Source organism: Protopterus annectens, chromosome 6.part1, assembly GCF_019279795.1.
Source record: "Protopterus annectens isolate FY-2018-M chromosome 6.part1, PAN1.0, whole genome shotgun sequence".
Taxonomy (NCBI): domain Eukaryota; kingdom Metazoa; phylum Chordata; order Ceratodontiformes; family Protopteridae; genus Protopterus; species Protopterus annectens.
The window spans coordinates 396,238,957-396,265,692 of record NC_056738.1 but is presented as its reverse complement, the minus strand read 5'-3'; the positions used below and the strand labels follow the sequence as shown (position 1 = coordinate 396,265,692).

Here is a 26,736-nt window from a genome sequence, read left to right as displayed (position 1 = left end):
TATATATATATATATATATATATATATATATATATATATATATATATAAAACTTAGAAACTTCTGAAACGAATAGAAGACGAAGGAGCCAGTAATAAGCTTTTGTCCCTTTAATAGTAGATAGGACTTTTTCAGACAACTTATGTAAACATATGATGCTGTAACATAATATTGTAAGGAAATTCATGCAAGAGGTGGTACTTAACAGCTCTAACCATTAAAATAGTACAGTATGAATAGTTTGTCCAATGGTATAAAAGCAGTGAAAATGTCAATCAACTGTAACAGAAACATCTAAGTGAGTGTGAAGAATGTCAGTCTCAAAAATAATTAGAATGTCCCCACCTTAGTATACATGAAATAAACATGCTTAATTTCCCCACTTTAATGCACACTTAACATTTAAGGATTCATTTAAACCAGGAGGGGAATCTGTATTAAGCTTTAGTTGCCATAATAATTCTTTGACTTCCAATTAGTTGTTAACATCACCAAAAAAGGAATCTATTTTCTGAAGTACCAGAAATTTAAAACCAGTGAAACTGTGACATACTAACTTGTGTTTTGTTAAAGCATATTTAGTGTCATTATTTCTAATTGCAGATACATTTTCTTTGATCCTGGTGGAAAGCAATTCTGGTAGTTTTTCCTACATAAAACGCTGGGCAGGAAGTGTAAATCGCTGCATAAACAACATTATCTGATTTAGAATCATAGTGTTTGTGAAAGTGTAAAGTGAAATTATTATGATTAAAAACATAATGGTTACCTGTAAAGATATGTGAACAAGCAACACAAAAACCAGAAGGAAACATACCAATATTAGAAGACTGTGGTAAGCAATGATCAAGAAGAAATTTACTGTCCCTATTCTCAAAAGAAAATCTGAGTGACCTTGTCTTTTTGTATAAGAAAATAGGAGAAGGACCTAATTTGTTAGAAACTTCTTGGCTGTTGGTTAGGATATCCCAGTTGTTAGAAATTATACTTTTAATATATGTGGAATCTCTACTAATAGGTATGAGGAAAGCTATTGTCCAGTCACGTGGAAGTATTCGTTGGGAGGAAGTAACAGAATCAGTTGATGAAGTGTAGTTATCAGAAGTAGTGGCATAGAGCATGTGTCTTAACAATGGCTGATGTATAGATTAGTTTAATGTGTGTATATATATATATATATATATATATATATATATATATATATATATATATTTATAAAATATCTGATGCTCTGGGTAAAAGTATGTCTAATAATTGGTAAAGGAATGACATCAAAGAGATACCCTTAGTTTGTTTATTGGAATGAAGAAGTTTTAAGGTAGCCCTTCAGCTTATTTGTTTTTATCATGTCTACTGATAGCAAGCATGTTATTTACCCATTGTATTATTTAATGGATACAAAATATACCCATATTATTAGGTTAAGACACATGCTCTAAGTACGATACCAAAGCGTTACATGTTTTATAGCGTTTATTATGATTAGTTGCATTGCCGTTTGAATTGTCCTGGAATTATATTGACACATTTCTTGGCTTATAGTCAAGTATCATTTGAACTATTACTAAATGGTTTAGGTTTTGTGGATTTAATATATTTTATATATATATTTATATATATGATTACTGTTTATATTACTTAATTTTAAACATTTTATTTGAGAACCTGATTCAGACCCAAACTCATATTGTAAGTTCTAGTATCTTACAAAAAATGTTTAAATAATAGTTTTAGCAACCATGTTTTTTATTAATTATTATTTTATAAAAAATCGTCCTTCATGTGGACACATTAAATTTATATATTTCTATTATTTAACATGTAAAGTATTAGTAGTTATGTTTCTTATGCATATACATATCTCAAAAGTTTCAATAATCAAGTTGACATATGATTTTTTATGAATATTCATTTTGATAAGAGTTAAATGTTTATTCCTGGAGAGAACTCCAATGCTGCCTGTATTTTATGATGGTTCAGTACATGCGCACTTTGAAGTTACATGTATAGTATGTACGAAGGCAGGATACAGTTTTCCTTCATATTTTACCATTGACCCGTTCCGAGAAATTTTATGATGAATATTTTCTTATAACCACAACAATGTAGTAGTCTAAATATTTTGATAGAATGTCAAGTTGATATATGATTTTTTGTATGAATATTTATTCTGATAAGAGTTAGATGTTTCTTAGAGAGAACTCTAATGCTACGTGTATTTTACGATGGTTCAGTATATGCGCACTTTGAAGTTACATGTATAGTAGGTACGTAGGCAGGAGACAGTTTTTCTTTTATTTTACAATTGACCTGCTTTGGGAAATTTTATGATGAATATTTTCTTATAGCCATAACAGAGTAGGAGTTTAAATGTCTTGATAGAATGTCATCATTTTTATAGAATGTTATATTTTGGAAGTACGATAGTTGCGTCTCAACATGTGTTCGGTTCCAATACCGGAAAAATAAAGGTTTTGAATACTAAGCTTATTTTAACTTTTAATAGACTAAGAAATTTTACAAGCAGGTATTTTTGCAAGAGATTCTTATTTATGTGGATATAAACGAGTGAATTTATTATGTAGTATTGTGGAGCAACAAAAGTAGTATGATTTTAAGAGTTAATTGATTAATTTATTAAGTGCCACCTGACCGGTATATAAATGGTAGTTGGACTTTAGTTCTGTTTTTATGGTCTGATGAAGAAGTTTTGAAAGCGCTTACCGAATATAATATTTTATTTTATTTGATTTATGCAGTGGTTTTATTTTGATTTGAATATCCTTGTTTTGCCTATCCGTTGCTTGTTACCTTGGGACATTTTGTATTACACCACCCTGGTTAACAATTATCAATTACTACATCATTAAAATAAAATGATTTAATAATGCTTTCCTGTGTAAAAGCTGAATGGCCTGTCTTGGTATTTGAACCATGAAGTACTGCATGCAGAGCCAGAACTCTAACTACTAAGTTAACAGAGCTGTCCACATTTTCAGATATGCATTTCTATATAGTTCTTTCATGATACAAATACAGTGGGGAAAAATACAACCATTTATGTGTGTGTGTGTGTGTGTGTGTATATATATATATGTATATATATATATATATATATATATATATATGTATGTATGTATGTATATATATATATATATATATATATATATATATAAAACCCTGTCATTCTATCAACTTTCTAAGTTTTTAAGAGCAATATTTAAAACTATCCCTATTTCTGGCCTTTTCCCCCACTTTTTAGTACTGCATTTGTCTGGACTTGTAAGCTCCAATGTGTTTACACCAAGCATGATACAGCCCCTTTTCATGTCGGCTGCCTCTTCTGCCTACACCACTGCATTATATCCCCTACATGGTTAGGTACCTGCAGACACGGTGACCCATTTTGCTATTCAGTAAACTTAGCTAATTTGCGTACACCTAATTACCTTTGCCCTAGTTACAGCACTACACGGGAGCATATGTCCTTAGCAACTACTGTTACCTGCCATTGTACGAGTCTGCATGCTGGCCACTATAATGGGGAATTTACTTTTAGCTTAAATAATTCCCTGTTAGGATTTAATTTTATATTTTGTCAGATCCCATGCTTGGGTGCCACTGCGCTCTGCTTTCACATAGCATACGTGCATGTAAAATTAACTTTGATTTTTTTATATTTTGCATCAGTTTAAATGTCATTGGCCATAGTTTTGGTCATTGGCATGCCTGATGCAACTAATACATGCTTTACTTTGATCTGTCAAGGCCCCATTTTTTTTTTTTTCAGTTCTGTACACGGAAAGTCCCTGCATACATTTCTAATGCAGACACGGCTCGTACATGGATACCTTTTTGCTTCCTGGCTTGGTAAATCACCTCATTTGCATGGTTTTCACCAGCAAATGAGGTGATTTACATCCCACGATCGCATCCGTGATTGAACAGTGCTGGGAGGCTCGTGCATTTCCCCAACACAGTTTACTGGATCGCAAAGGCTCTGAACTCCATGTTCGAGCCATGGCTCTGTTTGCATGGAGATTAGCTCCGTTTAAGCTTTAATGAATTACCCCCCTTGGTCAAGTGTAAAAGAACAATTTTAGTAGTAAATGCTTTGTTCCAGACATTTCTGATGTAAATGACCAGTTAACAGAAGCCTAAAATGTGATACTGCTGTGACCTTTAGTTAATTACAGACATATTGTGATCTTCATTGTGTTTAGACAGCAACTACATGCTGTCTGTATGTTTTCAGTGCATGTTTGGTTCATTGTCACCCCCCCAAGTCCCTTTAGCTTGTATGTGATTCTTCTAGTATTAATGCTGTGACATAAAGTTTGGGCCTTTTGATCAATTTAAAAATTGTCGGTGTCTTGTTGGCTGTATAGCTGTCAACCTGTCACCACAAAAACTCTGGACAAAGCCAAAAATAATGGGGTAACAAATTTTAAATATTGCTCTTATAAACTTAGAAAGTTGTTGGAATAAAAGGTCTTGTATTAACATGTTATTTCTGAAGGATATGACATCTGAAAGTTACCCACGGTGGTGGTGCTGCAGTAGCGTTGTCATCTCACAGTAAGACGCTGTCCGGTTCGATTCTCAGCTAGAGCATCTTCTGCGTGGAGACATGCGTGAATGGGCATAACTTCGTTGAAGGTTGTGCGTCAGGGCTGGTAACTCGGCACGTAAAAATCAACTACCAATCATTAGCGGACCTGAGTTCCGCTGTGGCGACCCCTAACCGGGAAAGCCGAAAGAAACAACAACATTTATTAAATTCAGAACTCGCTGATTTGCTGCAAAAGTCCAGAAACCAAAAATTTTATAAGGAGCAGACCAAAAATATGAGGCAAAAATCTGGGCATTCTGCAAAAATCTAGACTGTTGAGAGGTGAATTGTCAGTATATGCCAGGGTGTGTTTTGCATACCAAGGTTATAATACTGTCTTAGAATGCAGTTGTCAGCATTGTCTGTAATAGCTCCAATTTTTGTAGGGTTATGTTGCACTAAAAAAAGATGGCTGGAATTTCTAAACATTTAGCATGCTCTGCAACAGTATTTTCCAGACTTCTCAATGCTGTGCAGGGTAGGACCAGTTCATGAAGCCAAGTCGTTTAGAAGTGCAAGCGTGTGCTCTGCAGTCTACGCATTAGGTAGTATATACTAATGAGAAAATAAATGGATACAAGTAGAGATTTAAAAAAAAAAGGGGGGGGGATTCAGAAGCTTCTTGTCAACACCTTTTATATTTGCAAGTGTGCCAGTTTAATAAATGGAAAATTGAGATGCTACATCAAGGAAGAAATGTGAGTTGTGATAGTAAATTGTGCTCCCTGGTACATTCTGATCCTGGCTATCATTGCTTCTGACATACGATGGCAGTATTACACATGCCAATACCTTTATGGTATTGATATTTGCATGTTTAATGCTGCTAAGTAAAGTTTTCCTGTTGTCACAAAAACAGACTTAAATATCATTGAGTAGAGCTAAACAGAATACATCAGCATTACAGAACCATTCATATATACGGCATCACAACAAGTGCTTTGTCAGCTTTATGAACTCAGAGCAAAGCTGTCACATGACATCATGCACATTCACCGCCAAAAAGTACAAATTTACAATCAAATCTTCATACTTATGAGAAATTATCCCTTTTATGAAGGATGCATGCGTCATGGTACTGCTTATTACTCCACTTAGTGGCCCAAAGCTATGTCAACTTAATTGCACCTCTGTAAGCATATATAGTACTGCATATCACATAGCCATTTGGGTAGCTATACTATGAATGTCTGGATCCTTTAAGAACTGCTTAAGGAAACATATTATTTCTACATAGCCTCTGCTTGAAGCATGCCCAAATCGAGCAAAGTGACCCTACAATGTTCTCACCTATAATGCTTGTAGCCACGCCATGCTGTCCTATACCTTGCAGTACATGCTCACCAGAGTAATGAGAGCTGTGCAGTATGGTACAAATGGGCTATGTAGGAAATGAGCAGCAATGTTCTTTCGGACGAAGTGTACTGCATCTTAATGTTGCATTTCTTTTTGTTTTTCCATATTGTGCTTCTTGACAGAGTTGGACAGTGAATTGTAAGTCCTAGCATTGCTATCCAGAGTTTTGAAGTACAGCTTATTTACAACAGATTGAGTGTCCAGTGTATCTGTATATAAAATCACAAGAATGCTACCTTTCACTGTGCAGGGTATGACCGTATTCTTTTCTGACAGCTGGCATTACTCCATTTTAATCATCCACCTGCATGCATAATGTTGAATGGTCATTATGCACCTGCCAGATTCATGAGTACTCATTACCTATCCGTGCTTTTGAATCTCAGCATCAGTGCCCATGTAAATTCACTGGTTTGTGTAGTTAGAACTGTTTGACTGGTTACATTATTTGTGCAGTTCTTTTTTTCTGCTTTCACAGTGCCATGATACTTAAATTTAGTGCCACTAATACTTTCAGCAGTAGATTCTATACAGTTGCTTCTGTAGTTTCCTCTCTGTGAGTTACCCAGAGTTCATATAGATTGATTTGACTAATGCTTGTGAAATTATTTGCAGTGTAATAGCTTGTTGTTTTGTTAGTAAAATATAGTTACCTGTATTCAGCTATGTTGTTTGCATCTTGAAATATGTTATCGATCTTGCTCTGCCTGATATTGACTGAACCACCCTTTAAAAAGTTAAAAATAGTTCTGCATTTATGAGTTTGCTACACTGAATGACAGCTGCTAATGTGCAGGAAGGCAGTTTTGTATATTTTTTAGATTAAACTTTTATTGTCCCCACCTAGTTTAAAGTTCTACCTACAAGTATAGCAGTTCATAACCTATTCTGAACTGCCACAGCAGAAGAACTGTAGCATCATGATTTGTTGTGGCTTAGAAAATCTATAATAGATATGTATACGTAATTTCTGAAGTGAAGTGATGAGACCTCATGGAAAATATCTCTTTTTGCAGCCTATGGGAAGGTATTTTTGGTGAGGAAGATCAGTGGCCATGATGCTGGAAAGCTGTATGCAATGAAGGTGCTGAAAAAGGCAGCCATTGTACAGAAGGCCAAGACTACAGAGCACACCAAGACAGAACGCCAAGTCTTGGAACATATCAGACAGTCCCCCTTCCTAGTGACTTTGCACTATGCCTTCCAGACGAACACAAAGCTTCATCTTATACTAGGTAAGTGGTACTTCATATAAAGTCCCAAAAAATGAACTGAATCTTAACGGATCAATTTTGGTATGAGATGGAAGTCTGTGTGAATTGCTTTTGCAGGCGTTATCTGAGGGATAGGGGAAATAAGTGAGAGTTTAAAGTTACATCCGTCAAGTGCAAAATAAGGAGAGACCACAAAGCTACAGAAGCATAATACAGAAATTAAAACGATGCACACATTACAGGTTATTTACTGCGGCAGCGTGGCACTGTGAAAAAACAGCGTAGCCTGCGTAAATGTATTAAAATATTCTGACTCATAACTAGTGTGAGTAGGGGAAGGAGAGTTGAGAACCGATCAGAAAGTGCATGTCATCAGTCTTTGAATGGAGACTGGTTAAAAGCTGAGCTTTGTAGTAGGACTCAAGGGGCTAGTGTGGTTAATGAGGGTGCATCAGGTGAAGGATGTTCTTAAATTCATGATGTCAAAAGTGTTAGGAAACATGAAAGGTAAGTAGATAGAAAGCTAATTAGAAGAGTGTATATGCAATGAATGAGAGAAAGCAATTAGGATGAAAAGCAGGTTGCCTTTTATTTTGTGGGATTTTTTTTTTCTTCATTTTCTAAAAATTTCTTGATCGTTATAGAAGCACTTCAGTTTGTGAGGTGTTAAGTATAATCAAACTTCTGTAACTGTTTAATACTGTCACTGCCTGGCTTACTTCTGCTATGCATTGGCATTTACTGTATTTTTTTTTTATCAGTTGATTGGTCTATTTGGACCAGGGCAACTATGGCAAATTAATAAAAATAGTGCATCTGCTGACATCACTGCTTCAGTTTACTTTTGTAGTAAGTATATTCATGTGGATCTTTGGTTTAAATGTAATTTATATTCCAGTGTTTAGAGCTATGCGTCCATGGTACAACTGTACTCCGTCTGTTATCTTTACATAAAAGTTGGAATCCTTACAATGTTTTTAACATGAAAGTTGGAATCCTTATGTTTCAGATCAATTTTTCATTAATCACACACACCGATGTGCAGGATGGTTTATTGTTTCTTTATATGATCAAGCATACACTTTATCTGGAATTCAGTAGATTTGGGGAAATTTCTTTTTCCCCATGGTGGAACAACCTCGGAGATACTAATAAGTTAATGGCTGCTAAGTGCTTGCTCATGGCTTGGGGGTGTGATAGGCTTTGCACCCTCTTTTTTTTTCCACTTAGAATTTATTGGGCAGAAGAGTTTTTATCAAAAATTTTCATCAGTCTGTCAGGATCCTAGTTCATTATACAAATACAAACCTGCCATTTACAGAGTCAAAGAACATGTATCAGGTTTTCTGACAAGTGTCTTCACTTTAGCCATCCTGAAGCTATTACCTCTTTAGCTACATAGGACTTGTTGATTTTGCAAGATGATACCACCTAGGAAGACACTGGAAAAGAGGAAGTGTATTATGACTCTTCTGGTATTTGTTCAGCATAGGGCAGTTTCCTAAGTTCACGTAGTAAGACCGTGTTTGCCCTTTGATATACCAACAGCACCATTGATGTAGCAAGCAGGGAAGGTGGTGAAAGACCGTTGCATTAGATGGTATTCTTGAATATGCCTTAATTTCACAGAGAACCTGAAAATGTGAGAGGCACCCTCTGGTAGATTCACTGTTCTGTCTTGGGGCATGATAGACTTGGATGCCTTGCACCACTGCTTCCCATTTCTTTTCTGAGTTTCTCGCAGTTTGGATTTTTAGATTGATGTTTTTCTTGGATAATTTCTCTTGTCCGATGCATAAGAAAGTCCTGTTAGTGTTCACATAGCTGCCAAGTCAAAAATCAAAGACACATGCCACATTGTCATTTCTGTTTGGAAAAGAGCATGACTTGAAGTACTGCCATAAGTGCTAGTGGTTCAACTCTGTTGTCTGAAGACACAGGAGGGACAAGTTTATGGCCTTCCTGACTTTCAATAAAATAGTTTCAGTGGGGAGACCAAGTATGAGGTTCATCAGGCGGGTCCTTCATACAGTCTGAGATATTTGCTGGAGCACTGCCAGAAACAAAGGAAATGGAGGACAGAGATCAATCACACCCTCATTGAGGTAAATCTGCCTTGTGATGACCTCACTGTTGGTGTTTTGAGCCCTGGCTGCCAAATTGAGCAAACAAGTTCTTGTCCATATTGCATTTCTGTAGATGGCTGAGGGACCATGGGAGTTGCATCGTTCATAACTACTGTGGAGTTTACATCTTGGGACAGTACCTAGATTCCCTGGAACAAACCTTGATTGTAACACTGGGAAGAACAAGCTCTTCTCCACAGAACTGTCCCTAGGTCCAGCAGAACTTGATGGCCCACAATGTAGGGGGAACTACCAGGGTCTTCTGTGCAGCAAGCCTTGGAGCACCACCAGTGTCCACTCATCTTATACTTGGTCCTTCAATCTTTGGTCTTGTGTGTTCCTGCACATGCTGAAACTAAACCAGCAAAAGTTCTCTGTTGTACTTTTCATCCTGGGAAAGGAGACCGATGCCCTGGAGGCATTTGTCATTTTGATGACTAGGGTCACAAGATCTCTTCCCTTATAACTCCCCTCTAGATGACCCCTGTTTTGTAGAAGCCGTCAAGTTCAGGAAATTCATCATAGAGTAGCCTGCTGTTCCCCATCCTTCCCTATAGAAACTAAGGAAAAGTAGGAGGAGTTTTCTGCTTCTTTCATATGGCGATCATGATCAAGAATGCCATATTGCAGTCTGGAAGCACCTGGATACTTCTCTCCTGACTCCTAAGGATATAGAAGCTCTGCATAAATATTCAACTAAGTAGAGTTGGATCTTATCCAAGCATCCTTGAGTGGATTCATAAGTGATCTGTGTGGCACAGGGTCAAGAGACCATAGCATAATACTACCGTGCCATCTGACAGAGTCTACAGCTTTGGACAGAGTTTACAAGAGGAGGCTTTTCTGTGCTGCACTGGAGTGGAGATCCTTCAGCTGTCTTACTTGTTCAGATTCTAGTCTGTCCTGTTTAGTGTCTGGAAAAACTGTCAGCCGTTCCAGAGTATGGGCTGAAGGAGGAGCTGGCTAAGACGCCTTCTGAAGCTTTTGTGGTGGATTCCATGTGGCTTAATTTAACTTTGATGATGCTCCATCATGGGCAGCAGGCAGAGGTATGTGTCTACCCATGGTTCCAAGTCAAACCATTACTGACCACCACAGGGTTCTTCTCAGGGTCAAGGCAGGTGGCATTTTAGAGTTCTTGTGATGCCTTCAGAAAGGGTTGTGCTCTGAAATCAAGCTGCCTCTGAAAAGCTTGGGACAGGTTCAGACTTTAAGTCCTCAGAGCGGCATTAGAAGTGGTCTGTTCCTTGAAATTAGACCACCGTTTCTAGTCCTCTGTCTTTCTGGTTTTAAAGAGGATGAAAGGTTCAAGTACTCAACATCATGAATTGCCACAACTGATATATCAGGATTCATATAGAAGTTTGGGATTGAATTGTTTGATCCATTTGGTGAGGTACATCCCCAAAGGTTGCATTGCACTTAATAGCTGAATGAAATAGTGATTACATCTTTATTGTTTAGTATTGTGTTGATTTAATTTGCAAGAAACCAAGGCTTGGCCTCAATAAGTACATTGATGGATTGACTGACAAGGCATTGTCAAGAAAGTATCCACCATGGATAAGGTCACAAGGCAAGCATTGCATGTTTGTATCAGTCACTGAGTCAAGTTTAATTATTGTGCTAAAGTCTGAACATAGTCTAAAGAGAATCCAGTAACAAAATGAAAAAGTAGAAAGAAAACAAACAAAATAAAAAAATAGTCCACTTAGAAATAGCACTACATGATACTAAGAAATAAAGAAATGTAGGTAATGTACCTATGTAGAAATAGTATCAAGCAATTAATTATAAGCTTTCAGAATGGAGATGTTTGTTTATCCTGTTTGCTGGGATAATGGGCTGATCTGTTATGGACCTATTTCAGCAGCAGCCTGGGAGTTATGATAGACGATAGAGAGAGTAACATAACACTGTAAAATCATTGATTACAATAAAAGGCTTAAATACCATTTACTTGTTGAAAAGTTAGAATAAGGCAGGCATTTAGCGGTTGAAAAGGTAGAATAAGGTAGTCATTTAGAGGTTGAAAAGTTGTACATAGAAAATATCCTGCAAAGCTTAGCATGCCTTATGTATATATTTAGAGAGTAGTACAGTCTTTGGAGAATTATAGCTGCACATTTTACATACAAAGCTCTCCATAAAGACAGAAGTTGCAGAAGATGGGAGCAGCATTTTATGATGAAATGGGTTGGATGGAAGAAGGTAAATTAAGGGAGGTAGTGGGAGGGAGAGGGGCAAGGACAGAAAAGTCAAAGGGATAGTGTTGTGGAGTAGAAAGCAAAAGTACTGGGTAGAAATGTAAATGATGGATGACTTTTCATAATAAAGGTCACAGTGAAGGAAAGTCACAGAAGCCATATGAAGACATATTTATAAATCAAATCACAGTCAGAACATGCAGGGTAATATAAAAGGGAAAGCTGAGACCCATGCTAATCTACCAAGATGAGATGTGCCAAGTCGTGCCTACATATTTCACACAAGCATGTAATGTTCACGTTTTAAAGGACTGAGCAGGCCGAATAGATTTGCATACAAAAGCGTGTCTGTCTTAAAAAAGCACGTCCACCTCACTTGGGTAGTCTGAATTTGTAACTTGGTAGCTGTGAAAATTGATCTTCAGATCTGATAGCTTAGCTTAACTTCAGAGTTCGATGCCAGTTTCAAGACGCTGCACATACATTATTTGTAGGAAAGTGCAAAATAATTAATGTTGCAGGTTACAGTGACAAAAGGCAGCAGCCTTTGTGATCTTGTGAGTCAGTCAGTGTAAAACTTAGTATAAAGCAAAAATTGGACAAGGCATCCAGATGAAGCAGTCTGGTAAAAGTTGACACTAAAATTATTTCCTAAACTGATCCTGGCAGATAATCAGGATAACACAAAAAGAGAGCAAAAAGCTAAGTCAGAGGATGAATGGCCAAAATTTAATATAAATCCACACGCAATTGGCCATTTGTGGATTTATATTAAATTTTGGCCATTCACCCTCTGACATAGCTTTTTGCTCTCTTTTTGTGTTGTTTGGTGGTTGTGGAGAGCTTTCGCAATTGTTTTTTACTAGATAATCAGGATAAACATCAAACTACTGAAAAACGTTCCTGATTTAAATACAGTCACTACTGGTATTTGACTTCTGTAACAATTGGAAGCTGATAAAGGTGACCAGAAGCATTAAAAAATCTCAAAATCTTACACATTTAAAAAGTAAACTAGGTGACAAAAATAAAATGTTCAAGGAAATAGATAAAATAAGAAAACACATGGTCTAGTTATGGAAGAGAGAGAAAAAATTAAAATACAGTATACTGTTTACAGTTCCGCAACTGTATGATTTTTGCTGCTGCATGCTGTTTCCTAAACCTGAGCTCCTAGATGTCCAGATCACCCTAAATACAATTAATTGCCACTTTATACTATTATAGAGCACTATGTATTTCCCCTTCTGAACATGTTGGCTATTAATACCATAGTTGAAATACTCATTAAAAGCAACACCTTTTTACTGGGAAACTTCAGCTGTCCGTCATAGGTTCATAGATGATTACAAGCCTAATGGCACAAGAGCCTTTACAAGCCTAGCCAGTAATTACTCAGGATATGAAAATACTACAGCTTAATTCCCCAGATATGGGATGAGGTAGTATCAGGGTAGTGGGTCTTTGGATTTTGTAGCCCTGAGGCATTTTGCAGGCTGCCTTTGTCTATAAGGGACATGGGCAATACTCTGAGAGTGAATTTATGGTTCCCCAGCCATTTATCCAAATTCTTTTTGAAGAGAGTGAGGGATGCTTTGTTTTACGAAGATGGGAAGTTTAATCCACAGATGAGGTATCCTTTGAGACAAAAAATTTGTCTGTCTAACAAGTTCTGTTAGTCATAAATAAGGTTCAGATCCATGGAACATGTAACCTCCCTCTTATCAGTAACAGTCTGCACTGCCAGTTGTTGGAATGCCCAGTGTGTCCTTGACATTATCAATGTTAACTCCTTGTACGAATAGTGTTCTACAGTAAAATCTCACTTAACTGGCACCCGTGAGGATTGATAAATGCTGGTTAAGTGTTGCTTGATTTGGTAGGCTCTTATGCCAGTATTAGAGCCAATCAAAGTTGCCAGTTGCTTGAGTCCCGGTTAATGGAGACTCTACTGTATCTTTCTAGGTGCCCCAATACCCTTAATCATGCCCTCACAAACATGTCCATGTCTTGCTCACCTCTATAAGTATAATCTTCCCTTAAGTCAGATCATAAATTTGTGACCTTTTCCTTTAAATCTGGTGGTGCTTCATCTGCACATAATTATATTCTGTGAGTTCTCAAAAGCAGGCCTTTTACAGTTACTTTGTGACATAAATAAATGCTGCTGTAAAACTCCTCAGATGGATTTGATTGCTAAAGTCACTGCCTATGCCTCCAGGTTGTATACCCACTTAAATAAATGTATTGATAAGGCAGTTCCTATCTGTACCAAATATACTGAGAAATTTAAAAATGTTTCACTGTGGTGGAATACTCACAGAAATAATTTATGTAATAAGAGAAGCTACTTGATGTTTATAAACTGTGACATTTAAGGAGACAAGTAAAGAGCCTAAGGGAGACATTAAAGAAGCTCAAATTTGAACATGAACTTAACTATAGTTATTTCATTTAACTGTCAGGAAGCAAAGAATCAACACCCAACAGTGTTCAGAGCTAATTCACAATAATATTGGTCACTCTAATCAAAAGGAAATAAGTAATACGCTAGCTGACAAATTTATTCCAAAATTTGATCCACTCAGTTATTGCTGTTCCACATATTCCTGAATCCCAGCCAAGTATCAGTTATTATAGAACAAGTCCTCTTAGCCCTCTCAAAAGCTAAGCTCCTCAACCTCGGGTCCTATTAATTATCAAATTCCCTAATTATCAGCATCATATATTGCCTATCTGAATTCATATTTTGTCTTTACTCTAAGGCTCTCCATTTGTTACGTTCCCAAAGCTTGGAGTTCAGCCTTTGTAATGCTGTCACCCAATGGCTGCCCAAGCACAGGCCCTTGAAACTACAGACCCATGAGTCTTACTAACCTCATGTAAAGCTGTGAAACTTCTGGACGCTGAGCATCTCTTAACCCTGGACCCTCATCAATTCAGCTTTGTCAAAGGAAGATCCTGCTTCTTTATAAGGTCATAGGTAGGTACTAGGGTTGCAGTACCGGGGGACCACTGAGGAGCCTAGCCCAAGTTTCCTAGTTGCCCGTAAGCACTGAATAGTTGTGACATGCTCAAGGTCATACAGTAGGCAAATGAGGGCTGAGGGAATCTATCTCTGTACCACAGGAAGTACACCTCACAGCCTTAACCCTCTGTGCCAACTACCATTAGACTTACTCATGTCTTGAAAAAGGCACCAAAACCATGCATAATAGTTGCACAGTATATACAGCATATCTTGAATTGGCCATGGCCTTCGGTAATATTCTTCATGCAGGCATTAGTGACAGACATTTCAATCTGAATATAAATCTTTCCTAAGTTTCCCACTGAGACTTCCCTTTTGGATTTTGGGTCTCATGGCATCTGATTCTCATGACACCCTCCCTGGCAAGACTTCACATGGGAAAGATACAATGGTATCTGAAGTCTCTGTAGTCCCAGCACCAACATTATATGTCTTTTCAAATCCAAGTGCTGGAGTTTGTCAGAAGAGAAATCACTTTGTGGAAGCCACAAATATCCATAAATTTGTCTATTCCTTTCTTCTTCCTTGAGCCAAAGCAGCCAGTCAACACAGATGCCTCGGAGTTTGCTTGTGGAATACTTTCAGGAAGGATAAAAGTGCAAGGTATGTGAAACACCAGGGCAGATGCAAGCACATAAATATGAGAGAGATGCTTATGCTGATCAAGGCACTAAGTTCTGTGAATCATTGTTAGCCCTGGGACCTCTTCAAGGTACATCACCAAGAAAGGGAGAACCAGATCATGCCCCATTTGCAGACTGGATATCTTAGCTTGAGACCTAGCTTCACATCACAGTCTTACTCTGCAGGCATCCTACATTCCGTCAGACCAAAATTGGGGCAGACAAGCTGAACAGGGCAAGGGCAGACCCTCACGAATAGAAATTAGATCAGGGAGTCTTGTACAGTTTTGATCCAGCTATGGGGAGTTCATGTAGACCTGTTTGCCTCCCCTGTAAACTATCAGTTTGCCTGGAAGACAGATGGCTTTACTTTTCCTTTGACAGGAATATTCCTGTATAATTTCCCACCCTTTCCACAGATATTAGGGGTACTTCTGAAGATTCAGAAGGAATCTCCTAAGATTATAGTGGTGACTCCCTTCTGGCTCAAGCAACAGTGGATCTCTCTTCTTTTGGAAATGGCCAGAGCAATTACCACAAGCTTCTTCACTGACCGGATCTACTGTTACATCAACAGGGGTGTTTCATACACCCCAATCCCAATCAACTTCAGCTAACTAGCTGTATGATAGGGTCTTCGTACCCTTTAGACACCTGGTTACTGAGGATGTGCAGCAAGTATTAATGGAGGCGAGAAAGCATGTTACTAGAAAATTGTTTATTAAATGAAAAAAAAGAATGTTCATCGTGTTTCACTGTTGCAGTCATTACACTTGGGTTATCCCGCTGGCAGGCTACCCACAGTCGGCCTGAATTCCAAAGTCTTAGTCCGGCGTCTGTTGCTGTCGCCTCTTCCCTGACGTCAGTGCGCCAGGGGTATAAAAGATGCAGCCGATGCCATTTTCTTCAGTATTTCTTGCTGCGCGGTGCCCAAAGCAAAAGCAGTTCGCAAGTGCCGGTCGGCCGACTCCTGAGATTTTCAAAATCGAATTTCAGATCCGAAGTCTTCATTAAAGCTAAGTACCCCATTGGGGAAACTTTTTTCTTGCTCCAGACCGATGTCAGAAAAAGTTAACAATTGTATTTCTTGTGGGAAGCAAATACCTCATAAGGATTTTCATTTTTACTGTATTCCTTGCCTAGGCCCTGATCACAACGTTGCTAGCTGTCGGTTTTGCGCTAGATTTAACCAACGCACTATTAAGCGTCGGTACGATTTTGCCTTTCATTACTTTGGCCGAAGATTCAATTATATTATGCCGTCGGAACAACCGATGACCGGAGTTTATAAAAAGCGCAAGGAAAAGGACAGGCATCCGAGGTCCAAAACCGACTAGGCTTCCGCTAAGTCTGTCCTCAGTTTGCCGGTTCTCAGTGAGGCACTTTCGCAGCCCCTGACGCCCGCTACCTCAGAGCCACAGGCCGCTGCCGCTTCCCACGTGGAGCCAGCTAGGCCTCTAGATACTCAAGGTATTGGACACTCGGAAACTATTCTCTCAGATGGGTCCAGAGCCGTTGAGCAGGCATCGGCTTCTGAGGGTGTTTTCAGACCTACACAGTTCTATGTAAAGCCTTCCTCAGCTTCCAAAGCAAAGACTAAATCCGCTCTAAAGACAAAGAAACAAGTACAGCATTCTCCTGGACAGACTTCCATGCCTAAAAACAGATGCTCAAAATGGCCGAAGACCTAATTACCTTGATCAGGGGTTCCCATCCCCCTCCTGATAAGAGGCCTAGGCAAGAGATAGAATATGAATCTTCAGATCAGGTTTCCATTTCCTCTGACTCCTCTTCTGAGCAGGAATACTCTCTTCCTCCCTATGAGGATTCTGATGCTGAAGAATCTATTCCTTCAGCCTCTCCTCCTTAGGATTTTTCTTTTGGGGAAACCCTGCATACCATGAGGGAGCACTTCCACTGGGAGAGCCAAGACTACTCAGAATCAAAGAAAAGGCTTAGAGATTTTCTTTTACTACCTCAGCACAGGCCACTTGCTATTCCCCCTATGTTACATTGTAGATGTATTTTCAGAGTCCGCCCTTTCTCCTGACTCTTTACCCCCTACCCTTGTAAAACCAGACAGATACTACAGGGTTCCAGACTCACATAAATTTCTTTATAAAAACCCTGCTGCTGATACAGAAACTATTTCTCAGGGTCCCTAAGGGGTCAAGGCTTCTACTGCAAAAAAAGCCATATCCCATCTGACGGATTCTAGGGCACTAGACAGATGGGAAAAAGTTTATACTTCTGCTACTTTGGCTCTGAGGGCTTTAAATTGTCAATTTCATATGCTTAAATATCAGCAGTACTTAATGTCACTGCTAAAACAGAAAATGTTGGCAAATTCTGATTGTGCAGAAAATAAGGAAATGCAGGATTTATTGTATGCAACTGAACAAGTGGGAAAGCATACATTGCAATGTGGTTTTGATTCTCTAGAGGCCTCTTGCAGGGCCGCAGTTACGGGTTCTGTCATTAGGAGGCATGCTTGGTTAAAGGAACAGATTCTACCTGATCATGTTAAGGCAAAATTACTAGTTGCTCCATTACAGCATGATACTTTATTTGGTGTTAAAGCAGAGGAGGTGTTGACGAAAATGGAGGACAAAGCGAAATCTATGCAAAGAGTAAAGGATTTCTTACAGGTACAGCCACCCAGATTTAGCAGGAACTGGCCTACAAAGAATTGGTCCTTTCCAGTGTCAGACAGACCACAAAGAGGCAGATACAGACGTGCTAGAGGCAGATCCCAGCCCCAGGATTCATACAGGCCTAAACAGTGGGGCGCTTCTACCTCAAAAAGCGGAGAAGACAAATCACAGCCATACAGGAAACAGTCCCAATGACTTCCCTCTGCCAACACCAAGCACTTATCTTTTGGCAGCCCCCTTAGGGGGAAAACTAGCACTTTTTTCTCAAAACTGGCACATGATCACCCAGGACAAATGGGTCTTGAATATAGTGTCCCAGGGCTACAGGTTCCACTTTCACATCATGCCAAGGACAAAAGGTATGCCAGACCTGCCACACAATCAATGGACAGAGGCACAAAAACAAATTTCATCCCTCATGGACATGAGGGCCATTCAGCGAGTACCACAGCAAGAGCAGGGACAAGGATTTTACTCAAGACTTTTCTTGGTACCCCAAAAGGACAAAGCCTGGAGACCAATACTAGACCTGTCTATTCTAAATACATTCCTAGACATTCCAAAATTCAAAATGCTGACCTTGCAGTTGCTTCTGCCCATGCTGGGCAAGAAGGCTTGGCTTGTAACTTTGGACCTAAAAGAGGCATACCTGCATGTACCAATCAGACAATCTTGCAGGAGATACCTCAGATTCATAGCTGGCTCAATGCACTACCAATTCTCTGCACTGACCTTTGGCTTATCTACTGCGCCCAGGGTCTTCACAAAATGCCTGGCACCAGTAATTGCATATTGCAGACAAAGAGGAATTCAAATATATCCTTACTTAGACGATTGCCTTATTCAAGCAGAGAACAAGGACATTCTACTAGAGCACCTGGCGTTTGTAAAAAGATTATTGATTTGCCTAGGGTACACAGTAAACGAAATAAAATCAAAATTAGTACCCACTCAAGAGATAATATTCCTGGGTGCAAGCTTAAATACAACTGCCCAGATGGCTTTGCCAGACAAACAAAGGCAAATGACTTCTTACTTCACAATGTTGGCAACAAAGACCCAGTTATCTGCAAGAAAAATTCTGCAGGCTTTGGGCTTCATGGCATCCTGCATTCTTCTAATTCCATATGCCAGACTGCATATGAGGAAACTACAATGGTATCTAAAAAGTGTTCGGACTCAACATTGTCACAGCCTGGAAACATTGATTACCCTCATTCCTTGCCTTCAACAGGAGTTTCGATGGTGGGCACAGTCCTGTCACCTCAACAAGGGACAGCCATTCAACCTACCCACAGCCAGGCAGTCAGTAACAGATGCTTCAGATTATGCATGGGGGGCTCCACATGGCAGGAAAATGTATTCAGGGCACATGGCCCTCAAGCCAAATACATCTTCATATCAATCAAAAAGAGATGCTAGCTGTTCAGAATGCCCTGACAGCTTTCAAGGACCTTCTTCATCCAGGACAACGACGGACAATACTACAGTCATGTGGTACATAAACAAGCAGGAAGGCACACATTCCTACCCCCTCTGCAGACAAGCGATGACTTTGTGGGACACAGCATTGACTTATCAAGTACATTTGCAAGCACAATTCCTACCAGGAAAGAGAAATACTCTGGCAGATGAACTAAGCAGAAACATTCCGGATCCCCACGAGTGGAAACTGGACCCACAAGTCTTCAGCATGATAACAAAGAAATGGGGATGCCCAGACATAGATCTTTTTGCCTCCCCTCACAACTGCCAACTACAGAGATTCTGCACAAGGACTTATCACAAGCAAGCATGGAAAGTGGATGCTCCATCATTCAGCTGGAAAAGTCTAACAGTATATGCCTTTCCTCCTCTGTCTCTCCTTCCCAAGGTACTCCTAAAGGTCAGACAAGAGAAGACAAAAATGATTCTGTTTGCCCCAGACTGGTCCCGCCAGCACTGGTACCCAATCCTAAAGAACTTGTCTCAAGGCCCAGCCTGGGCATTGGGAGGGTGGCCTAATGGTAAGGTGTTTGCCTTACAAACACAAGGTACAGGGTTTGAGTCTCACAAGGGATAATTGGCTAGGCTTAAAATGGCTCACAAGGGCAGTTAGCTTAGTACTAATCTATGAATCTATGAACTTACTGACCCAATGAAACAAATCAGATCCTGCACAGTCAACTCAGGACCCTAAATCTGGCAGCATGGCGAATAATGTAGCCATTCAGGACACACCTTTCTCTAAAGCAGTGATGGATGTTATCTTGGAGGCCAAGTACCAGAAAATCTTATGCAGAAAAATGGAAGAGATTCTGTGCTTGGAACCAGGCACAAGGAATTGACACGCTTGTACCAAATATTTCTCAGATTTTACAATACCTAACTGAGATGCTGGACAAAGGCCTATCCTTCTCATAAATTAAAATCCATGCCTCTGCCATTTCAGCTCATTACAATACGGAACCACCTATTTTTCTCATCCATTGCTAAGGCAGTACCACAGAGGGGCCAAAAACATAAGACCTCCAAGGAGAGTACCAATACCTGCATGGGACCTCAATTATGTCTTGGAGAAACTCTCACTGACGCCTTTTGAGCCAGCCAATACAGCTAAAATAAAGTTCTTATCTTGGAAAACAGCTCTGCTCCTAGCAATAATCTCTGCAAGACGAGTCTGAGTTACAGGCTCTCATGGCTGTGGAACCTTTTATCATTTTCCATCCAGACAGGGTTTCTCTGAGGACTAACCCATCATTTATGCCTAAGGTAGTGTCCAGTGTGGCCCTTAACCAAACCATTCATTTGCCTACTTTTTATCCAAACCCACAGAATAAGGGTGAGAGACTCCTGCATTCTTTGGATATACACAGACAGCTACGCTTCTACTTGGACAGAACTAAAGCTTTCAGAAAGACTAAGCATCTTTTAGTGGCATATGCTGCAGGATCACAAGGAAAGCCTATCTCAAAGCAGACTATTTCGAAATGGATAGGCCACTGCATTCGATTATGTTATTCACAACATGGCAAATCAATTCCTAAGGGCATTAGGCCACATTCTTCCATAGCAGCAGCCACTTCAGCAGCCTTCCTCAGAGGAGTACCAACCAAAGACATCTTAGAGGCTGCAACTTGGAGCTCAGTGCATACCTTTACAAAGCACCATCACCTATCACTCTACTCTAAATCCAGAGCAGGCTTTGCCACTGCAGTTTTGCAGGGCCTTATAGCCTCTCCTAATTCTATTTAGACCCAGCCACCCTACCTCAGCTTTGGGATTCAACCCAAGTGTAATGACTGCAACAGTGAAACATGATGAACATAGTACAGTTGTGTACCTACCATAAATGTAGATGTTAGAGTGTATTCACTGCTACAGTCCAGGTTACCCACCCACCATCCCCCTTTTCTTTGCTGGGACTTGTCTGTACTTCTCTGTCCTATACAACCTATGTGGTGTATTTGCTTGTAGATGAAGGAAATGTTTGTTATTGCATGCATACTTATTGGCATAAATTTTTAGCCTACCAATTTGGGGGCACCTGACATCTGGGGCAAGAAAAACTGAAGAAAATGGCGTTGGCTGCATCTTTTATACCCCTGGCGCACTGATGTCATGGAAGATTGGGAAGGTGGCCTAATGGTTAAGGTGTTTGCCTTACAAGCACAAGATGCAGGGTTTGAATCTCACAGGGGATAATTGGCTAGGCTTAAAATGGCTCGCAAGGGCAGTTAGCCTAGTACTAATCTATCAACCTATCAAGAGGCGACAGCAACCGATGCCAGACCAAAACTTTGGAATTCAGGCCGACTGCGGGTAGCCTGCCAGCGGGATAACCCAAGTGTAATGACTGCAACAGTGAATACACTCGAACATCTACATTTATGGTGGGCTCACAACTGTACTTTTTCTGCTCTGTGCCAACAACATAACCAGCACCCATTCGGGGCTAATTGTTCTCTTTTTTATAATATTTCTGTGAGTTACCATTTTATAGTCCTTTCTTATTCCTGCATCAAAGTTAATTTATTGGCCAGTTCATCCCGTGGACCCTCCTTCAATGTATTCTTATGTCAAAATGCTTTTGAAAGGAGTTTTGCATAAGAGACTTCCAAGAAAATAGGTGGTCTCTTCTTGAGATTTTAATTTTGTATAAGAGAAACTAAACAATTGCTCCATTTGAACCAGTTAACCTGGCTGACTTGAAGTTGTTAATATGGCAAACAGTTTTACTGATTGCTGTAGCCTCTCCAAGAATGGCATCTGAGTTGCAAGCTCCTAAAGTGGTATCTGAGTTTGCGTTCAGCCAAACTTTCCATCTCCCATTCTTTCCTAAAACTAAAAATGAGGGGGAAAGGATGCTCCATACCTTGGATGTCCACCGACAACCCTTGTACTGTCTTTAGAGATCTGCAAATCAGTTTTTAATTTCTATGAAGGTAAAAAGGGACAACATGTGTCAAAGCAAACCATTTCCAATTGGTTGTCTAAGGCTTTTTGTTATACTCACCGTTACAAAAAAAAAAAAAAAAATATTCCAGGCAGTGTCCAAGGCCCACTCTATCTTGGCCTTTGCTTCATCTTTGGCTTTTTGGATTCTAGAAGTATGCTAGAAACAGTGAATTGGGTCTTCTGTACATAGTTTTACAAAGCACTATAGGCTTGATTCCCTCTCCGGATCTTGATATGGCTTTGCTCAGACCATTTTCCAAGGGCTGCTGGACCTTTTTCCTTCCACTTCCAAGATGTTATAAGGTAAGCTAATCTATCCAAATAGTTAAGGCTACTGCATCAGTATTCAATATGATGAATATAACACAGTTGTACAAGTAAACTTAACATAACAGTAGATGTTTAAATGATCACTTCTCCAGAAGCCATTCTCTCCCTCCAGCTCCCTGTTTTTTTGGTGTGTTGTTTCTGCCTGGGTGAAAGTAAATTCTTTTTTGTTCCTTGCATTGTCCTCCTTTTCTGTGTTGGTATGAAAGCTCTGAAGGGCTTGGTGCCCAAACCTGTCTTTTTAATCCGCTCAGCTTGAGCTTACTGATGGTTTGGGTATATGGAAGGTGCCCTAAAGCTTTGAAAGTTGACTTGCTGTTATGTTATTGGCAGGGTATAGCCCATACAGCTAAGGCTACTGCAGCTGTGCTCATTTGAACATCTATTGTTATGGTAATTTTACTTGTACAACTGTACTTAATTGGTACAAGTCATTACCATCATGTTTCCTCTGTTCTGCATAGCCTCCATTGGCTGCCAGTTCACTTCAGAGTCATCTACTACATTCTGGAGCTGGTTTATTTGTCCATTCATATCTTGGGTCCCAATTATCTGATGAAGTTGTTGGTGCCATATACATGGACACAGGTTTTGCACTCTACCAGTCAGGGGCTGCTAACAGTTTCCCAGGTGTGTCTAGCAAGGTCTCGTGTATGTGCTTTTGCTTTTCAAAGACCTCGTGCAGTATTTACTATCTCAGTAGATTCAGAATTGTCGTACGCTGCCTGGTGTACACCATTTACTTAAAGCTCATCTTTTTAGGATCGCTTATGAAGGGAAGGGATGATCAGTGAAGATTATGAATAGTGTGTTTTTTGTGCTCTCATCTTTCTTTTGTGCATTTGTTACATGGACTTTGATTTGCTAATTGTGTTGGTGTTTTGCAGAAAAACACCTTAATTCATTTGTATTTGAAACTGAATTTGAATCCCATTATGATTGACAGTGTTAAAAATAAGTAGGGTCTATGTAAGACCAAAAACACCCCTCATGCTTAACTGCACTTGGAAATGTTAAGGGGGACCTGTCAACCTCTTAGCCCCTCACACAAAAATGTAGCTACTTTTTTTGTTTATTATGAAGTGATGCTTCAGATTAGGTGTATACTTTAAATATACATCTTAATTCTGATGTCTGGGGGAATAACAGCCCAACTCAGGCATATTCCTTGGAGCAACTTAATTGGAGGTAAAACCTTACTTGCAAACAAGGTTGTCTAGAACACACACTACATTCTTCATACATATCGTTCAACACTTAACATAGATCCTTTTATGCTGAGATGCTCAAAAAGAAAATATTCTCAAAACTCCTAAGTTGTCAAATGTCAGTACTGATCCTTGGTAATCAGTAAAGCATATACCAAAAGCAACACCTAGCACCAATGGTCCCTTAAGCACAAAGCCCATAAGGCAGGCAAACACTTTACATAGTAATCTTGTCATAGGGGATTGCATTGTACGACACACACATGCCCTTTCCACCAGGATGGACAAGAAGAAAACTGTTATTTGCCTGTCTGAAGCTGAGGTCTATATCATCATGCGCACTCACTCAAGTCACTGTACCACAGGTGCAATATGATTCGATCATTGTCCATGAAAAGATGTTACGGATTTTTCTGAATATGTCCGACAGGTACATGCCTTGCATGGAGAGCACTGTACCTTCACTAAGGATGATGCCACATATGAACAGAAAATGAGTGATTTTAATTGAATTTGTTTCTTCTGTTGCTGCAGGGGGATCCTGTATCTATCAGCATGGGACGACATGGTTAACAGACCATGCTGCTTAGCCAAGGATGGTTTGCACCTGTTCCCCTCTAGGCTTTTGAAAATTGGTTATAACTTTATCCACCCCTTAGAGCTTTTTTAGGCAATGCCAAAATGTCAAAACTGCCAATGTAGCAAAAAAAAGCAACCTTAATTTGTTACTACTCAGTTCTAGGAACCTAACAAGAAACTGCACACCCTACAAGCCCTGCTCACTCTGGAGAATGTAAGAGGTCTGTGTTGTTACCCAGACTTGGCTTAAAGCTGCAGAAAGTACTGCGGCAGTGCAAGGCTATAGTGCCTTCCACATACCTAGACCAACAGCAGCACAGACAGGGACTAAAGGTGGAGGTATCTGTAGCTGCATTAGGAACAAATACATCTCCAGGTTAGTTAAACAGAATAATGTCCTGGCGTTCATCCACATCCAAGTCACCATAGACGTAGTCCCTTAGAATATCCTAGCCAGCTACAGGTCACACTCTATGACCCAGGAAACTCGTAACTTGTACCTAGACGTACTGGAGGTATGATGTACACTGCCTCTAACTCAGAGGCACCACTTTTCGTGGACCTTATGAACACAAACACCCTAAAGCAGATAGTATGCGCTTCTACCAGAGGATCTAACATACTGGACCTAGTACTCACCAGCGTAGGAGAACTGTTTCCTTTGAAATAAAAATCAACGTGAAAATCCCATCTAATCTCATAGCAGTTAGGAGCTACTCTAATGCTAACTACTTTCTGTTAAGTGACAGTTTATCAAAATTCAATGTTCCCCCAAACCCTAAGAACACAACTACCTATGCACAGTTATTCACAGAAACCCTGTACAAATATGTAACTGACTGCATTGAGGCTGCTGCTGTACTGACCATAAGTAAGCCCAAATCTATCACCAAAACCAGACTCTACTGGTGGAATCCTTACCTAAAGAGGGTATATAACAAAAGAAAAAAAGTTATGGCCAAAATCAGGAAGGTCAACTCCGAGACTAGCTCTCTCATTCAACTAAACAAGAAATATGACATCTAATCAAGTCCAACAAGTCCTATTACAAGGTCAGGGTAACATCTTAAGCTAAGGACAATCACAGTGCCATCTTCAGCTACATCAAGAGCCTTAAAGATAACACTCGGCAGTGTGCAGCTGTGGGGGTAAATGGTACCAGCTTCAGTGGCCAGAGCGACATAGTAAATCAACTGGCTGATAAATTTTGCTCTAACTTTACCCCAGCTTCCCCACCACCACCTGTGAAATCCCTTTGAGAATGCCCCCCTAAACTGTCAACAGGGGGCAGGTGGTACTAGTTAATGACAAACATTGTTTCAGTGGGCCGTGACAATATCCCTGATTGCCTCCTAAATAGTCAAAAACATGATCTGTTAGGACTACTTTAGGCACTCTTTAACTACAGTCTCAAAACAGGTTATGTACGAAGTGAATGGAGGATCATAATGGTCATACGTCTTCATAAAGGTGGGCTATTAACTGCCCCTGGGAACTACAGACCCCTCACTGTGACAAGTCTAATATGCAAAGCCATGGAACAAGTTATCATAGAAATGTTCAACAAGGACATTGTCAGCCTACATACACTGGACCTGTTCCAGTTTGGCTTTGTTGAGGGAAGGTCTTGCCTACTTAACTTGGTAGACTTCTTTGAGAGGGTCATCAAGGAAATGGATGAGAGGAAAATGGTGCATGCCTTCTATCTTGACCGACTAGGGCATTTGATGCAATCCCATACACTGGTATTGTTGGCAAACTCTCTAAATTAGGTATAAATCCCTACTTGACTCTGTGGATTACTGGCTGGCATACAAATGGGACTCAAAAAGTCAGGATTCTGGATTGGTGAGACCACCTCTACCCACCAAACTAGTCACTAGAGGAGTACCCCAGGACTCCATGTTGGGCCCACTCCTGTTTGGTATCTACTACTTGGAAATTGAGGCTATTTTCAAAGACCTCTAGCTCAGCAGGTTTGCAGATGACTGTAAACTGGGAGCTATCATAAATTCCCTCATGACACTAGCACAATGCAAGAGGGTCTAACACAGGCAAATGACTGGTGCCAAAGCCATGGATTAAAATTCAGTGCTAAAAATTGCATTATACTGCCATTTGGGAAGTAATCCACCCAAGCTAATTACTCCATCAATAAAACTCCCCTACGAGTTGACCTGGTAGATATAGATCTGGGAACATATGTAGACAGTAATCTGACCTTTGAACAACACATCGTCAAGGTAGTCAATCATTCTATGTCACCGAACATTTAGACAAAGGTATGACATCCAGGTCCAAGGAAGTTAAAGTATCATTTTACTCTGCCTTTATTAGACCCATTTATTGAGCCCAGTACCTCA

General features: G+C 39.8%; 1 protein-coding gene across 1 annotated transcript in view; it reads left to right on the top strand.

The window, feature by feature from the left end:
* The window catches only part of RPS6KA4 (ribosomal protein S6 kinase A4), a 785,184-nt gene that overhangs the window by 256,832 nt on the left and 501,616 nt on the right, over window positions 1-26,736 (top strand). Inside the window, exon 3 of the mRNA XM_044075810.1 lies at window positions 6,984-7,202. Coding sequence (XP_043931745.1) covers window positions 6,984-7,202 — 219 coding nt within the window. The remainder of the gene's footprint in view (window positions 1-6,983; window positions 7,203-26,736) is intronic.